At 38.8% G+C, this 19,302-nt stretch overlaps 1 protein-coding gene across 2 annotated transcripts in view; it reads left to right on the forward strand.

Moving 5' to 3' along the window:
* Positions 1-818: 818 nt before the first annotated feature.
* PPP1CB (protein phosphatase 1 catalytic subunit beta) overlaps positions 819-19,302 on the forward strand; it is a 42,569-nt gene continuing 24,085 nt past the window's right edge. The window contains exons 1-2 of one of the 2 annotated variants that reach the window (XM_023732451.1): positions 819-912; positions 1,128-1,267. In XM_023732451.1, coding sequence (XP_023588219.1) covers positions 1,216-1,267 — 52 coding nt within the window. In that variant the 5' untranslated portion in view covers positions 819-912; positions 1,128-1,215. Of the gene's footprint in view, positions 975-1,127; positions 1,268-19,302 lie in introns of both variants that reach the window. The other variant, XM_023732452.1, reaches the window with a different exon arrangement.

Below are 19,302 nucleotides of genomic sequence, written 5' to 3' on the forward strand. Positions count from 1 at the left end.
TTTTATGTGGTGGAAAAGAACAGCCGGAGAACCAATCTTTCTGAGCCTTCGTATTGCTCCTTCTCCCTCTCTTCTATGTGCCAGACACAAAGATAAATGTTTTTACTCTCTAGGAGCTTAGCGTCCAGTGTGGAAGATAAATGCATAAACAATTACAACGTAGGATGATTAAGCAAATTAATGGAGGTGTGAACAAAAAAGCATTGTGGAAAAATGGCATCCACAGGGTGATAAAAATGTATGTGAAAGCCCCATGTGAAAGCGGTACTCATTTAAAATATTCTTATTGTTGACCTTTCCGGGGCCCACTTTAACATTTACTTCATCCAGGGACACTTGAGGAACTAGCCTTGTGGAACAGTTGTGTACAAAACCCCTTATTTGCAATGTTAAACTTTTCCAGTAGAGTAACACCTTGCTTTCGACACACGCGAACCTGGGTTTCAAACATGGGTAACTGCAGTCTACGCTTCCCGGTTAACGAAAACCTGAAGAATTTCTTGCAAAACCAGGGAGTGAAACCAAGCAAAAAAAAGCGATGCGAGAAGACACAACCACTGCGTCTGCCCAACGGCGCAGGACTGAGCAGCCGGCAAAAACCGGGGGAAGGGCAACCCTGTCTACGCACGCCCTGCGTAATGGGAGCCTCCTCGGCGCAGCAAATCCCCAGACTCTCTCGGGCGCCTGCGCTGCTGCGGGGATTCAGCGCAGGGGAAGTGGAGGGAAAGGGCAACGCACCTGCGCTAAGGCGGCGGCCGCGGGCGAGCAGAGTGCAGTGCGATTGCGCCAGGACCGGGGCGGCAAGGGGAGTCGCGAAGGGGTGCGCGGCGCGCCTGCGCGTACGATTGCGTGGCGCGGCGGCGGCGAAGGGCTTGGTGGAGTGGCGCTGCGGGTGGGGCAGTGGCGGCGCTGGTGAGCTTTGCGGAGTTGGGCGGTGCCGAGGAGGAGGTGGTGGCTGGGTCTGACGCGACCCGGTTCGTGGGGCCCCGTTTGTTTATTTATTTATTTATTTATTTGTGTGTCTCTGCGTGTGCGTGCGCTCTAACTGCTTGGTGGGGAAGGGGCGGGGGGAGGGCGCGGGCAAAGGGGTAGTTGGAACCGGGGTCGAAACGCCGCGTGACTTGTAGGTGAAAGAACGCCGCGTCGTCGCCGCAGCCTCTGCCGCCAAGAAGCCCTTGTTCCCGCTGCCGGGAAGGAGAGTCTGGTGCCGACAAGATGGCGGACGGGGAGCTGAACGTGGACAGTCTCATCACCCGATTGCTGGAGGGTGAGTGCGGAGCCGGGGCTGGAGGGAGGGGGCAGCGCCTTCATCCCCCCGCTTCCCCTTCTACCGGCGAAACCGGGGAGGGACCCTCTTTGCCGCCCCATGAGCAGCGTCTCCAGAGGGAAGCGGGGCGAACGAGCCGAGGCGTCCGCGGAGGAGGGGGCGAGGAGGCTTGTTGGCGCGGGAGCGGCCTCCGAGAACTCGGGCTGGGGGAGGCTGTGCCCACCGGGCCGCCGCGTCGGGCGCCGGGGAATGATTTTCTTTGGGACGGAGGAGCGCTGATCTGGTTTATGAGGAGCCGGTCTGCGAGGAGACAGCCTTTAAGAAGGGTTCCTGGGTTCTCCTCCCTGTAGTGTTCGGCACTGGTGAACCTTTCCAAGGAGGGTGCGACGATGCGTGCTAGTGTGCGTTGTTTGTCCGTGAAATGTGTATTCTGTGTTCTTTCTGCTTTGGCCTTTGGTGTTTCAAATTGTTCCGGAAGTGAATTTTACAAAAATCTCCTTAATATGATTGTTTAATCTGCTGCTCAGCATTTTTATATGCTATGGAAAGAACTCTTTAAGGAGAGGATAAAACTAGCGGGAGCTGAATATCTACTATTTATTATTTAGTTTTTTAAAAATAGGTAAAATAAAATCTTTGATCGGGTTGAAGAGTCACGTAAGAAATCCGAAAAGTAGTTACGTTTGCTGAAGGGATTGGCCTTTGGGTTTGAGAGTTTAACAAGTTTAAGCAGAATTTAATTTCTGAACAAAGTTAGTAAAGGTCCATCGTAAAGCTTTTCTTGTATTTGAAAGGTTTTACAGTCTTATTAGCATTTTAAGTTCCTGGTCCATGATAGTTTTTATTGAATAGTTTTATGTTGGTAGGAGGATGGTGGGGGAAGGTTGGGGGAAAAGAGAAGAACTGGAGAGGGAGTTGAACGTATTGATTTATTGAAGGAAAATTTTCAAAATTAATCGCAGTCTTCTGCCGATGACTGTCTTTACCCTAAAATTTGCGTCATCGCTAATTGCTTCGTGAGTGTGTAGAAGAGAAATTAAGCGTTTTTAAAAATTTAGAGTTTTTGTCAGGTACAGTCAAAGGATTGTATGTACATTAACTGCTGTTTGCTTTCAAATTATCTGGAGATAATTGTTTATCACAGTGAGGCCGTATGTACTTAAATTTGGAAAATTCACCAAAGAAGGTTGTGTGATTTGGGGAGGGTACTAGTTCCTTTTTTTCAACTAGTATAGGTATCTAAAACATCAGTTCTGTATGTACCCGTTGTGTAACCAAATCCAGTGTATTTGCACCATATGTATAAACTTTCTAACAATCTCAAGGCTGAATGGGAAGCAGAGTTTTCCCAGGAACTCTTACTTACTTTTTCCTTTACTATCAAGTTATTCTTGAGAGGCCCTCTGGTGCCTGCAGTCAGTGTTCACTACTTCAGACTTTGTGGACCTTTAACAGATGTGAACATCTTGCTGGGTCTTTGACTGTGAGAAATTTGTTTTGAAAACGATTGTAGAGATTTTGTAGTTGTGCATTGTCGTAAGAGGGAAAAATAGTTTTTTAGAATTTTAATATCTTGATAATCTTTAGGGAAGTTTAGGCCTATCACCATTTTTATACCTTTTAAACTTTGCTAGTAAACTTAAATATTTTTAAAATCTGATGTTTGTATCTCAACTTTTCATATATTTTATTTATTTAAATACTTAGTATATATTTATATACTTTGTAGGCATAGAATATGCATTTTAAAATGCTTGAACTGGAACCTTTTAAGTCAGATCCACTTTTTATGATTACAGATACTTATGAAACTTCACTAGTGGATTTTCCAAGGTTATTGGAAAAAAAGATGATGGGAAAAGTAGCCCAAGTGATTCCGTTTTTTTGTGTGTGTGTCTGTGTGTGTATGCAAATTAAATGTTTCTGTCTCTTTTGGGGCAGTCTTTTTTTTTTTTTTTTTGGTGTAATTCTAGTCCAGTCACATTTTCCCTTTTTAACTTAACATAGCATTTATTGACCTCTTCTGTGCCAGGCACCAGGAATCTAAAGATAAAACACTGTCTCTTTACTCAAAGAGCCCTCAGTCTAAACAAGTGATTCTCAGGTTTTTTCCAGCCTCCTCTCTGTTCATATGTTCAACACATTCCCATTTGTCAAGAGTTTCATTAGTTCTTAATTTCTGAGGAAGCATGATTAGTTTGACAGTGCCTCCTCCTTGAGATTCTCAAATTCCCCAGGCCTCCTTTGCCGCTGCCCCCCCACATCTCGATCCATTCAAAGATAGTCCATAGCATACTTAACTTTTCTAGTAATTGTTTATAGTCCTCAAATAAAGTTTTTTTTGAACACCTTGGTTTTTAGTGGTGTTACATGCTGACTAAATTTAACTCAAATTCAAATGATGGTCTTTTGTAAACCTGCCCAGTAGAATATCCACAGTTCGGGATTTGTTTGTTTTTTAAGTCTCAATAAAAGTACAAGTTAAAATTTGGCCAGAATTTGTCTACGTTAGGGGGAAAAAAATTAGCAGGACTTGATCTCATTTTAAAATGCTGATTGTAGTTCTACAGCATATTCTCGGTTCTTTTTTACTGTATCAAATTGTCTGTCAACTATAATATACTTTTACCACCTACATTTTATGAGTTGCTTTGTATTTTGCTATTTCAGGTAGGCATACTTTATACCTATCATTGCTGTACTATTTTCAAAGAGCATTTGGAACATTTTAATAAAATGTTTATGTTATTTATGCAAAACAATATACACTTTTCTTCAGTATGTTTTCTTGGGTTAAGTTTTACTCAGAACTAAAATCTAAAGATACACCATACCACTTTATCCCCTGTAATGGTCCTGCCACCACATTCTTGTGGCTTTTCATATTGCTGCTGCTGATTCTTTAAATTGAAACTACTCCATATGAGTATACTGGAAAAATGAGTAAAAGCTTTTTACTTAGATCAGTGATTCTCAAAGGAATTAGGACGGAAGTGTAGCAGAATCACCTAAGGAATATTTTTCAAACTGTAAATGGTTTATTTTGGAACAGGTGAAATGGGATGAGTAGAAACTGGTGTACAGGCAGTGCCCAGGTTACATACAAGATCAGTTCCTAACTGTGTCTTAAGTCACATTTGTAGGTAAGTCAGAACAGGTGCATACGGGTCTTATTTAGCCTTACTTAGGTGCAAGAAATAGGAGCCCTCGTGGCGCAGTGGTTAAATGTTCAGCTGCTAACCACTAACCCAAAAGTTGGCAGTTCAGACCCACAGGAGAAAGATGTGGCAGTCTGCGGCTGTAAAGATTTACAGCCTTGGAAATCGTATGGGGCAGTTTCTTCTGCCCTGTAGGGTCACTATGAGTCGGAACTGACTCCATGGCAGTAGGTTAGTGCGAGAAAAAGCTCAAAGCCTTTTCAGTGATTTAAAAGCTGCACGTGCAGCAAGTGAGGGCGATTATTAGTTCATTCTTTTCAAAGTGAGAGCAAGTTTACATAACATTAAGAGCAAGTACAGTTGTCCTCCAGTGTTCATAACCTGAGGACTGCCTGTATTTGGGAGGAGGTTAGTGTGAAAAACTTAACCAGTGATTAAGATAGTGCCACTTCTGTTCCCATCCACTGACTTCTAAGCTAGACTTGATCCAAGTGTTAAACTGGGCTCTCCCAGTTGGTAATAATTAACGTATGCCTATAATATATAGGGCACTATATAAAAAAAAAAAAAACCTGTTGCCATCAAGTCGATTCTGACTTATCGTGACCCTATAGGGCAGAGTAGAACTGCACCATAGGCTTTCCAAGGAGCGGCTGGTGAATTTGAACTGCCGGCCTTTTGGTTAGCAGCTGAGTTAACCACTGTGCCACCAGGGCTAATATATATATATATATATATATATATATATATACACACACACACACACACAGACGTACGTACATATATGTATATATATATAAAACTGTGTGCATATGTGTATGTGTATCTGGGATTTACTTTTTTCTGATTGTAAAAGTAAGGTGTGTTTATTGTAGAAAACTTGAGAATTACTGAAATATAGAGGGGGAAAGAAGTCCCCCGTACTTCCACAATGCAGAGATAACTCCTTTTGAAATTTTAATATATTTTTGTGTTCACATACTTTACATAATTAGAATATCCTTTATGCAGTTTTATGAGTTTTTCATGTAGCACTATGTCATGAACATTTTTCCTTGTCATTGAAATATCTTCGGAAAGATTTCAAAAGCTGTTTGCTGTGTCTTAGAAGTTTTCCCAAAGTGTTTATTACTTTACCAAAAAACTGAACCTTGAATATTACAACATAAGTTGTAGAATATTAATATTGTATAAGCTTCCATGGCAGTATATGATTTTGTTTCTATTTTTGACCCACTAGTGGCTTTATGGAACCCTGGTGACAGTGGTTAAGAGCTCCGGCTGCTAACCAAAAGGTCAACAGTTCAAATCACCAGCCACTCCTTGGAAACGCTATAGGGCAATTCTACTCTGGCCTATAGGGTTGCTATCAGTTGGCATTGACTCGATGGCAGTGGGTTTGGTTTTTTGGTTTTAGTGGCTTTACGGAGCCCTGGTGCCATACTGGTTAAGCATTCAGCTGCTAACTAACAGGGCGGCAGTTTGAATCCACCAGCTGCTCCTTGGAAACCCTGTGGGGCAGTTGTACTCTGTCCTGTAGGGTCGCTATGTGTCCAAATCCACTCGATGGCAATGGGTTTGGTTTAGTGGCTTTATGAAGATCTTGGGATGTATGTGTTCTTGTCTTCTAATCTATGTTTCACTTGACCTCAACTTTTCAGATGTCAGACTTTATGAAACTACTGTGATCATTTAGGAATCCTGGGTGGCACAAACAGTTAAGCACTCAACTACCAGCTGAAAGGTTGGTGGTTCAAACCCTCCCAGAGGCAGCTCAGAATACAGGCCTGGCAGTCTGCTTCCGAATAGTCACAGCCTCAGAAACCCTATGGAGCAGTTCTACTCTGCACACATGGGGTTGCCAAGAGTCTGAATCCACTCAACAGTAACAGCAACATGATCATTTAATGTGTATTTCCCTTTCTTGTGAATCATGTGCTGTTTAAGATTCAGTTAAGCTGACAGACTAAACAAGTAGCACGTATTCCACTTAGGTGTCCTTTTGGAGGTTAAAAAAAAAAAAAGGACTGTATTTGAACACCAGAATAGATTAATGAAACTAAATTAAAGCCGCTTTTTGTTTTTTTAATAACAGCTTTATTGAGATATAATTCACACGTCATATAATTCATCTATTTATAGTGTACAATTAAATGGTTTTTAGTATGTTTACAGAGTTATACAACCATCACCACAATCAACTTTAGAACATTTTTGTCACTGTCCCCCCCTAAAGAAAAACCCTGGACCCATTAGTCACTACCCTTTTTCCCCCAGCCCCAGGCAATCACTAATCTACCTTCTCTCTCTAGATTTGCCTATTCTGGACATTACAATAAATAGAATCATGTAATATGCGATCTTTTGTGTCTGGTTTCTTTCACGTAGCATAATGTTTCCAAAGTTCAACCATGTTGTTGCATATATCACTACTTCATTCCTTTTTATGGCTGAATAATACTCCATTGTATGGATATACCACATTTTATTTATCCATTTATCTGGCACTGGTCAATTGGATTGTTTCCACCTTTTGACTATTATGATTAATGCTGTGAACCTTCATATACAAGCTTCAGTGTAGACATGTTTTTTTAGTTCCCTTGGGTATATGCCTAGGAGTAGAATTGCTGGGTCATATGCTGTGTTTAACCTTTTGAGGAGCTGCCAGACTGTTTAAATTTAAAGTCCCTTTCTGATTAAATTGTTTCATTTTGACTCCAGCAGTCAAAAGGTTAGGTAGGTTGAAGGAAGTGCTAGTTGCTGCCCTCAACTTCAGCTTGAGGGGGAGGGGGATGTTGTGGTAGATCTGAGGCCAGACCTGGTGAAAAGGGGTAGGCTGGGATGGGAGTAGGGGCAGTCATTTGAGGGATACTTTAATGATTATTATCTCTTCTTGGATGAGAGGTTAGAGGCGGCATAAAGGTGGTGGTGTAATTTTTAACTGATTCAGAGATTAAGTTTATTTTGTTTTCATTAATTAGTTCTAGCAAGTGAGGGGAACTTTGACAGTTTGAAGAAGTAGCCTGGAGGTGTTTGATTTTGCTGTTTGAATGCAAATAGCATTGAGGAAGCTGGAGCTTTTCTAGTAAATGTCTAAGGATTCACTGACCATATCTGTTATATACCTAGGTCTAAATAATCAGTTTGTATGTTGTGCTTTCCAGTAAAAAAGACATTCTGTTTAAAAAAATAAAAAGTGGCTAGATCAGCTTGGAACTAAAACAGTCATGCAAATGCTTGTCTTTGAGACAACCGTTGTACTTTGTTACACAGCTGAAGTACTTTATGGGTACTTTCCATTTCATCATACAGAATATTAAAAAGATGTATGTGTACTCAAGAGTCGAAATTTAATAAAATTGATAATTTGTACTGCTTCATCAAGGGTATTAAGTGAAGCTGGCTTGTATTTGTTTTTACTGCAAGTGTGTGGCACTGAGGAACAAAACACAGTGACTACCAGCACACTTTGGTGCCACTGATTTGATTTGTGTTAAAGTGCCAGCAGTTTTACCCACCCTTGCTTTTGCCCCATCAATTCATTTGCAACACATTGAAAAAAGGGATCATGCTTTGAGAGCCATTGGGCTAGGGCACTCCTTCCTCTATTTCTGAAACATCTAGTCTTCCCCCATCTGTTTACCACTTTTCTTCTCTACTCATTTCTCATTATGGTGGCTATTTACCAGTGTATCTGAAGTGATTTTTTTTTTAACTTACAGTGACTCATAGACTCTAGTGAAAATTCATAAGCATCATGGTCCTTCTCAGAAAAATATATATGTTCATGTACACACATAATATTACAGATAATTTGGGATGTCATACAGAGCTCCTGAAGGCCATCTGTGGGCTCTAAACCCACATTAATTATTCGTACCAGATATTCTTAAGATGAATTGAAATTACAGCAGTGGCCTAATTCTTTTCATTTAAAACCCAAATTCTACATTTTAGCCAATTGTAAACATTTTTATTTTTCTTCCTTTCTATTTCTTAAAGCAGACTTTTGGGCTAAATATGGAGGAATTGATGGGGAAAAAAGTGAGTAAATCTGAACTTACTTTAACTTTTCCATTAATTAGTATGTCACCTTAAGTGAATTCTTTTTTTGGTGGAGGTCAGTTAAGTGGGAGTTAAAATATCAAAGGTTAATGAAGATTACTAAGATTTCATGGGGCAGACATGCTTAACGATGGTGGAATCAGTCTCTTTTTATCACCATCCTTTCCATTTTAGAAAAGGCAGTTATTAGTAAGAAATTGGAGCCCTAGTGCTACAGCAGTTAAGAGCACAGAAAATCGGCAGTTCGAATCCACCAGCTGTTCCTTGGAAGCCCTAGGGGGCGGTTCTGCTCTGTCTTATAAGGTCGCTGTGAGTAGGGATTGACTCGATGGCAACAGGTTTGGTTTTTTGGTTTTGGTTAAGTAAGAAATTGCTAGAGAAAATAGCAGATGGTTATTGAAAGATAAATTGTGTGTGTGTGTTTACACGCGCATAGTTTTATATATATATACACACACACCCTTTGTAATTTAAAGACACTTCTGCATTGAAAATTTTTTACATAAATATGTGAAATTCAAAATATAGTGGTTGAGTATAATTTTTTATAATAATGAGATGAGTGGAGTTCTTTTGGGAGAGAATAACATTTGACTTAGATGGCATTGAAAGTTGGTGTTTCCTATCATAAAAATTGACTGCAAATCAGTTAATGCTGACCTGTCATGAGATTTTTACATATTTCATCTTGGAAGATCTTTTCATGGAGATTGACTCAGTGGCAACTGCAGGTACTGCAAAATACTGATGTCAGTCCACAAACATGATTTTGATTGAGCATATGGAAAGCATTTGTACAATTCTGTTAGATTCTTTTCTTGATATTTTCTTTTTAACATGTTACTACATTGCAGATTAATCACTTCCCGTAGAAGATTAGGTGGAAGCTCCTTAACTGCACAATTAAATGGATTTTGATACATGGAAATGTCATTTGCACTTACATCAAGGTCCAAAAAGCAGTGCTGGAACTGAGTTTGACCTCAGAAAATTAATTGGCTGCAAATTTGTGTGGGAATGAAGATCTTACTCTCACTTCTTGTTTTAACTTTTGATAGCACAAGCAATGTATAAATAGTTTAATATTGTGACTCAAACATTAGTTGTCAGAATGACTTACAGTATAATTTCATATATAAGCATTGTTTTACCTTGTAATTTTAGGTTGAATTCATTAAGAAATACGAAATCTGCAGCAAAAGCTAATTCCAAAGCCATTCAATGCTTGATAATAGTGATTGAGGTTAAAGGTAGTTCTCATTCAGAAAAATTTCAGTCTTGGCCCTGAGCTCCAAAAAAAAAAAAAAAAACACAATGAAACTTAGCCACTGCTAATCCATGGACTGCTGTGTGGTAGGATAAGTCAGAATATTACTTTCTGTTACTGACAAATGTTTATAGAACTAAAACGGTTAAGTCCATGAGACCAAATGAAGTTTACCATTGATACTGCTGATTCAAATAACACATGATAGATTAAAATGCTTTTCCACAGAGTAGCTGCTGTTGAATAACCATAGACTTTAAATGCCTTACATTTTCACAGACTTTATCAATTTGTCCATCTAAGCTGTATTTAGAGCCCTGGTTGCACAGTGGTTAAGAGCTTGGCTGCTAACCAAAAGGTTGACAGTTCACATCCACCGGCCGTTCCTTAGTAACCCTGTGGGGCAGTTGTGCTCTGTCCTATAGGGTTGCTATGAGTTGGAATCAACTCGATGGCAGTGGGGTGGTTTTTTTTTTCTTTTTTAAGCTTTATTCGGCTCCACTCGTATTTTTACCACCATCAGTTGTAACACATCTTAGCAGATTCCCCTTCAAGTTGTTCCAAATTAGTTTTCTCAACTTTAAAAATATTCTTGCCTGTAGCTGTCCCACATGGATTATTCATAGAGGCCAGCTCTTCAGCCACTTCAGATTCAGCATTGACTCCGCTAATAAACAACAGCTGAGCAGTATCGGTAACATCTGTCAGCTCATCAGGAACTGAAGAAAAAGCCTTTGAAATCATGTCTTGTTTTTTTGTTTAAATTGTTTATTGATGTTGCCCCAGTGTCCTCAACTGTTTTAAGCACTGTTCTTGCCAAGAGTTTAATAGTCTTAAACAAGTTTATTTTCTCAGGAGACATTTCTTCAGCATCTCCAATCAGACACAATTTAACTAACACGATAGTTAAATGGCTTTACTTACTTGGCTAACAAATTAGGCAGTTGGAAACTTATTTTGGTAGCAACTTCATTTTTATCTTTTTGTGTGTAGAAATTCTGCTGTGATGAGATATTCTGCTTTAAATTTTCTTAATTTTTCTGATCATTGCTTTCCGTGATGAATGTTTAGTCTGGTAACCTGGGCACAAATTGTATTCTTTTAGCACAGTTATGATGTCATTATAACAATGCTTTGCCAGCTAATTTTATAATGGTATAATCCACACTCCACTATCCCCTAAAAGCGCAACATTCAAAGTCCGCGTGTCTTATTTTGACACAATAGATATGCGCTGGTAATAAAAGTAAAATAAAATGTCATAGTATGGCAGTATGCATGGAATTCAAAATATTGTCAAAGTTATAAGTACATCTCTTCAATTCATAGTACACTGAACAGTGTGAAGCAATAAGAGTGCAGTATACAGTCTCTATTGCAGCTATTCAATTGTCATTGTAGTGCAGAAGCTCCCATAGATAGTACTTAAATGAGTGATTGTGTTCCAGTAAAACTTTATTTATGGACACTGAAATTTGAATTTCATATATGTTTTGTGTGTCACAAAGTATTATTCTTTGTGTTGTTGTTATTTTCAAACCATTTAAAAAATAATAAAAATCACTCTTAGCCCACAAGCCATGCAAAAGCAGGCAGTGGGCCAGATTTAGCCTACAGGCCATACTTTTCTGAACCCTGATGTTGTATTTCTTTTTCTCCTTTCTGATGTAAACATGATAGTGCAGAAAGGTCACCTTACTAAGAGTCAAGAGTCCTGTGACTGGTTCTGTCAGGTAAAATATGAGGTTAGGACTCCTGTTGTCTAGTCCTTCGCAAGGTATACTCAAAATTCTTTATGACTGTTTGAATTTCTAGAGTGTAACCAGTGGTCATATTTTGCGTGCCTCTTCTGTTCTTACTTGAGCAGACATTTCGTTGTTGAAGAACCACCAACACAGGAAATTCTGGAGGGGTTGTGTTCTTTAAGAGAAGCCCGACATGAGCTTATCAGTCACCCTGGCTTTTTTCCTGGAGGCATTTCCTAGTTCGTGGCATAGGGGACTAGAGCTCAGTCAAAAAGTGGTAGTCTTATTGGCCTAGCAAGACAGAGGTTGAAGTTTGGGGATGCCAAAGAAGTTGGAAATTAAGTGACAAAATCCAGGAGAAGAAGGAAGGAACCACATAGACACCAGCATCAAAGTTCACTGATTGATTCATAAGCTGTACATGTATAAGAGAACGTTCTAAGAAACTCAGCGTAAATGGCAGCTGAGAAGCTAAAAATCTGAGCAGAGTGTTCAGCATCACCCTAGTGCCTGGGAGGCAGAGGTTGAAGTTCAAATTCTGCCAAGTTAGAATGGCCTTATTATACCCTGAGTTTTCCATTGGGACCCCATTAGTGCCGCTCACTAAGATTGAGGGCAAAACTGAATAGACCAGCCCTCAAGATTATCTAGGTGAATCACTGGTATTCTAATCTTCTGCCAAAAAGAAATAACCCTCTTTAGAGGAAGATGTCATCCAGAGCCTCTACTATTTTTCATCCATAACCCAATATTCCATGCAGTGAAATACTAACAGGACTAATAGAACTAATTGACCAAAATCAAGAGGAAAACCATGGAAACAAATCTATAGGTGATTCAAATATTAAAGTTATTACACAGAAATTTTTATATAACTTGATTAATGTGTTCAAGATAAAAGAGGAAGAGATGGGAGAGTTTTATCAGAAACCTAGAGGCCATGAAAAAAAGAGTCAAATGCAAACTTTAAAATTGAAAAAAATGCAAAACTAAATTTAAGAATTTGACTGTTGTGTTTAGCAGCAAATTAGAAACATCAGAAAAGAGGATTCAGGGGCAGAGCCAAGATGATAGGCCAGTCAGATGCACTAAGCCATTCCTCTGCAACAAAGACCCAAAAAACCAAGTAGAACAGATATAGTCGTCGATCCTGGAAGCCTGACTTTTCAGCAGAGGGATAAAGTATTAGATCAGAAGCCACGGAGAAGAAGAAACTGATCGAAAAGAGTGAAGGAGTAGAGAGATACATATGGGAGGCTCCCTGCCAACCAGCACAGGACAGCATGCCCATCTTGGGCCAAAGCCAACAACCCTGCATGAAGAACGCAGAAAGGCATCTTCACAGAATTCTCAATAGGAGATATAGAAACAGCAGGGACACACCCTGAGCAAAGTAAGATCCTGTTTGCTGCTCAAGAAAGTGCCCAGACACTCTCACACGGAAACCAGAGGAGCACGCTCCTACAACACCCACCCTTCTGGTGAATAGCAGCATGAACCACCCCATCCTGGCAGCCCCAACTGCCAAAGACCAAAGTACAAACTCCTCTTTACTTTCCCCAACCTAACCCCATCTGCCCTCCTTTTGTCCCCCCGTCTGCCTCTCTCCTGTGTCTTGCTGCATCGTGGCCCTGAGCGGAACTGGCCCTGCACTACCTCCCTCTGTGCCACAGCCCTAAGTGGAACCAGCCCCACACCACCTCCCTCCCTACCAGCTCTACCCCCGCATTGCACCACAGAAGAATGACCCGTGCCTCTGTCCAATATCAAAACATATGAAAAAGCAGGACAAGATGGTTCCGGCAAGTGACCAAAATAAAGCACGAGATGACCTTCTGGCAGAAGAAAAAGCACTAGAACTACATGATATGGAATTCAAAAGTCTAATAGTCAGGGCTTTCCAAGATATTAGGAAAGAGATCAAGAAAAACACAGACAAAACTAAAAAAAAAAAAAAAAAAAAAAAGACAAAACAGTGGAAAACAGAAAAAAAAAAAAAAACAGCCAAAATCAAGGAAAACGCAGACAAAGCAGTAGAGAATCCAGGAAAATAATATTTAAGAACAAAATGAAAAAATAAATGATTAGAAGTCATACCAAAACAGCAATTAGAAATCTAAAAAATTTAACATTTCAGAAATGGGCAGCTCAGAATGTTTTAGGAGTAGTGAATTTGAAGAGTGGAAGACAGAATCAGCAGAATTCAAGACAAATCCATTGATGCCACTTTGAGGAAAAATCAGAGAAAAGAATGAAGAAACCCCAAGAATTATGTGGGATACAATCAAGAGCAAAAATTTACACATGATTGGAGTTCTAGAATGGGGAGAAAATGGAAAACACAGAGAGGATTGTTGAAGATTTGCTGGCAGAACACTTCTCTAATATCGTGAAAGAGAAAAAGCTGGCCCATGCAAGAAGCTCAACGAACGCCATATAGGATAGACCCCCAAAGAAGGTCACCAAAACATCGTAATCACACCTGCCAAAACCAAATACGAAGCATCCTGAGAGCAGCTCCAGAAAAGCGAAAGGTCACTTTCAAAGGGGAAACAAGACTAAGCTCTAATTACTCGAAACCATATGGGCAAAAAGGCAAGAGAAGGGGACATGTACAAAACCTTGAAAGAAAAAAATTGCCAACCAAGAATAATATATCTTACAAAACTCTCTCTCAAAAGAGATGGTGAAATTGGACCATTTCCAGATAAACAGGAATTAAGAGAATATGTAAAAACCAAACCACATGTACAAGAAATGTCAAATGGAATCCTTCAGTTAGAGAACCAACAATATCAGACAACAGCCTGAGTCGAGGACACAGGACAATGTCAGCCAGATACGAATCTAGGTAATGAACTCTCAATGATAAAACTAAAAGATTTAAATAGGGAACTAGAGATGTCGGTCTGTAAATGACTACATCATCAAAACAATGAAAGGGGGAATAAACTGTATAGGTATAAAAACGAAAAACCAAACCCGTTGCCATCGAGTCGATTCCAACTCATAGTGATCCCGTGTAATATTTACAGAAGTAGACTGCCACATCTTTTTGCAGCCAGGTGCTTAACCATTGTGCCATCAGGGCGCCTTAAGATGACAACATGTTTGTACAAAACTATAAATATTATACTTAAGGGTGAAATATTGAATGTTTTTTTCCCCACAGTTCAGGAATGAGACAACAAATTTCACTAGCTCCATTTTTATTCAACATTGTCCTGGAGGTTTTAGTGAATTCACTGAGGAAGAAGAATAAAAGTGTATCTTTATTTATAAGCTGTCTTTTTGCAGATGATAAATTGTTCATTTAGAAAATCAGAAGAATCTTCAGACTATTTGAATAGGACAGAAAGTCAGTATACAACAGTCAGTTACAATTCTGGATACTAACATCAAACAATTAGAAACCAAAATCTTAAAAAGAAACCATAATAGCAGGCCTCCCCCCCAAAAAAAAAATTTGTTGAGAAATGTACCATACTAAAATCTATAAAACATTGCTGAGAGATGTTAATGACAACCTGAATAAAAAGAGAGAGATCATGAGTTGGAAGACTCAAAATTAATATGTCAATTCTCCCTAGACTTAAATCCTGTTACCATTAAAATCCCAGCTGTGTGTGTGTGTTTAAAGAGCCAGTTTTAAAACGTGAAAATCCAAAGGACCTAGATTAGCCGAGGCAATCTTAAAGAACAAAATTGGAGTGCTTACACTACCAGGTACCAAGACTTAATATAAAGCTACAGCAATTAAGACAGTGTGATATTGATGTAAAAAATAGGCCAGTAGAGTAAGGGAGTGTATGGAGAGTCCAGATTTAGACCAACTTGTATATTGTCATCTGATTTTCTACAACGCTGCCACTGCAATGTAGCAGGGAAAGAATGGTCTTTACAATAAATGATGCTGCATTAATTGGATAAACCAGTTGCCATCAAGTTAATTCCATGTATCTGTGTGGATTTAAATGAACCTTTACCTGAAACCATACACAATTTAATTCAAGATGGACTGTAGAATGAAATAAAGGAGGGCTAAAACTATAAAGCATCTAGAAGGAAACATAAGGAAATAATCCTTAGGAAAGACAAGGATTTCTTGAGCAAGATCCAAGAAAACAACTACCAAAAAAGAAAAAAAAATTGATTAAATTGTACTTTGCTTAAAAGAACTTCTGTTCATCAAACGACAGCATTAAGAGGGAAAAGGCAAGGCAAAAACTGGGAGAAGATATTTGCAAAACATGTATCCAGCGAAGGATTCATCTGGAATATGAGTATAAAGAACTCCTACAAGTCAGTAAGAAAAAGACAATTCAGTTTGAAAGAATGGACAAAGGGAATTTATCAAAAAAGGATATCTGAATGCCCTGTTAAGCATATAAAAAGGTACCCAACAACATTACTTACCAGGAAAATGCAAATTAAAATTTCAGTGAATGTCACATACATACACTGTTAATAGCTAAAGTTAAAGGACTGGTAATACCCACTGTTAGCAAAGATGCAAAGCAACATTGTTGATGGGGTTATAAATTGGTGTAACGACTTTAGGAAGTAGTTTGACAGTATCTACTAAAGCTAAACTTAAAGCTAAGCCTTCCCTGTGACTCAGCAAAGCCACTCTTAGGTATATGCTTGTCATGGATTGAATTATGTCCGTCCCCCCCCCAAAATGTGTGTATCAATTTGGCTGGGCCATGATTCTCAGTATTGTTTGGTTGTACTCCATTTTGTGATTGTAATTTTTTGTTAAATAGGATTAGGGTGGGATTGTAACACCCTTAATAAGGTCACATCCCTGAGCCAATGTAAAGGGAATTTCCCTGGGGTGTGGCCTGCACCACCTTTTATCTTAGATGAAAGGGAGCCAAGCAGAGCGTTAGGGACCTCATACCACCAAGAAAGCTGTGCAGGGAGCAGAGTGCATCCTTTGGACACGGTGTCCCTGCGCAGAGAAGCTCCTAGTCCAGGGGAAAATTGATGACAAGGCCAACAGAGAGAAAGCCTTCCTTTAGAGCTAATGCCCTAAATTTGGACTTTTAGCCTACTTTACTGTGAAGAAATAAATTTCTCTTTGTTAAGGCCATCCACGTGTGGTATTTCTGTCATAGCAGCACTAGATGACTAAGATAATACTCGAGAAATGTGTGTGAATAATAGCCTCAAACTAGAAATGACCCAAATATCCGTCAACAACATTAGAGTGGATAAATATATTGTGGTATGTTTGTACAATGGAATAGTTCAAGTGGTTGCTAAGTTTAATAACATGGATGGCTTTCACAGATCCATGAGCAAAAGAGTACATACTGTATTATTTATCTAAAATTCAAAATTAACTATTCTTAATTTGTAGTGAAAAGAAATAATAATTATAACTGTTGAGTGCTTAGGGCACAAGGAAGCCTTCTGCGCTTCTGGAAGTGTTCTATGTCCTGATCTGGGTGATGGTTACTGAGGTGTATGCACAGTTGAAAAGTTATCAAGTTATGCATTTAAGATTAATGTACTTATGTATGTAATGCCTGAAAATTTTTTTAAGTAGTAATCATATGGTATCATTCAGCCTTGCCTCAGAAATCCAAATGTGCATCAGGAATAGATAGCTTAAAATTATTATATGCTGAAATATTTTTCTTTTGGCCAAAAAAATTTATGTGGTGAAGTGTAAAGAAAGTTGGCCCTCAGGTTAGAAGACTTTGGTTGTAAGTATGCTGCTGCTTTTCATTCCCTGCAGTCTTATAAAACTTGGGCACTTGTCATCTCGTGCAAGTTATTTAATCTCTTTCTATTAGCGTATAGTGGGGATAATAATTTCCCTTTCTAATTCCTGGGATTATCAAAAGGATTAAATGACACGATCAATGTAAAATTGCTTTGTACCTAGTGAAGTCTGCAGATTTATAGTATTTTCATAATCCATTGGGACACTTAATGTCTAGACTTGTATACCCCCAAATACTGGAATCCTTGTAGAGGTTGTGATCATGACTGAGTTACCATCTGTAGCAAATTGCCCCAGTCTCTTCCTTTTTTCAGTTGACTGTGAGAAATTTGAAATACTCTTGGAGACAACTGGAAATGCTCTGAGCCATTTACCCTGTTCTCCCAAACATTTGGCTATTACCTTCCTAAGATTTGCCAGAGGCTTAAACTTTGGAGGAACCTTTTGCTTCTCTGACTGCATTTCATCAACTGTTAAAATGTCATTGATTATGAAATGCACCATTATTTTATGTGCCACTAAGGGGGAGAAGTATTGCCAGTTAACAGTTGTAAGAAGATATTGATTACAAGTTATTTCTTAGTTTCAGAGATATTTATTGGGGAAAAATGTGCATCTTAGAACAATGAAATACAAGCTGTTTTTCTGCAGTGTGATTTTATTTTGTGTTCTGGTATATTTTTAGTTTCTGTGGTTTATTATGACATCAGTTGAAGCATTTTATAGCTCTGTAAAAATGCTAAAGTGTACCTCAGTGTAACCTAAATTATTCACTTGGGAGGCCATAATTAAACAGACATATAATTTACAGAGAAAACAAAACAATTATGAGGTAAAATATTTATCATTGTACTTTGAACACTTCAAATTCACACATTAAAGTCACCCACACTTACAAATGACTGCCATCAAATCACAATTAAATTCTAGTAACCTAGAAAGTGTTTTATTTCTGTAGGATCACAAACAAATTGTGAACATTTTTATGAGAGCCAAAAGTGGTTTGTCTCATATTTATTGAATTAATAAGTTTTCTGAATAAACACTTCAAGCTGTGTAAGTGTTTGTTATCTGAAAGAAATCAAAGATTTTTAATCCTTGAAAGTGAATACTTTTTTCCCTTAAACTAAAACAGATAGGCCTTTGACTCATTGAGGAGAGAACTGTATTTTTTAGTCATCATTTTCCAAGTTTAAAACTGATGCCAATATTCACAATTGTTTCCTTTACAGAGTATTATGAAAAACTATACTCCAGCAAATTTGAAAACCTGGAGGAAATGGACATAGTTCTAGAAACATACTACCTACCTAAATTAACACAAACCGATGTAGAAAATCTGAACAGACCCATAACAAAAGAAGAGATCGAAAATCTCTTCAACAAAAAACTCACACAACAAAAAAAAGCCTTGGCCCAGATGGCTTCACTGGAGAGTTCTACTCAGCATTAAGAGAAGAGCTCCCACTATTTTAGAGCACAGAAAAGGAAGGGACGCTCCCGAATTCATTCTGTGAAGCCAGGATAACCCTGATACCAAAACCAGGTAAAGACACCACGAAAAAATAGAACTACAGACCAGTATTTCTCATGAATATAGGTGCAAATATTCTCAACAAAATTCTAACCAATAGAATTCAGCATCATATTAAAAAAAATAGTACAGCACGACCAAGTGAGATTCATACCAAGTATGCAAGGATGGTTCACCATTACAAAATCAATCAAGGTAATCCACCTCATAAATAGAAAAAAGAAAAGAAGGACATGATCATCTCAGTCAGTGCAAAAAAGGCATTCGACAAAGTCCAACACCCATTTCGGATAAACAGTCCCAATAAAATATGAATAGAAGGGAAATTTCTCACCACAATGAAGGGTATGTATGCAAAACCAACAGCAGCATCGTTCGTAATGGAGAGAGGCTGAAAACATTCCCCTTAAGAACAGGAACAAGACGAGGATGCTCTTCATCTCCACTCCTATTTAACATTGTGCTGGAAGTCCTAGCTAGAGCAATAAGGCAAGAAAAAGAAATAAAGGGCATCCAAATTGGTAATGAA

Source organism: Trichechus manatus, unplaced genomic scaffold (assembly GCF_000243295.1).
Source record: "Trichechus manatus latirostris isolate Lorelei unplaced genomic scaffold, TriManLat1.0 scaffold00052, whole genome shotgun sequence".
NCBI lineage: Eukaryota > Metazoa > Chordata > Mammalia > Sirenia > Trichechidae > Trichechus > Trichechus manatus.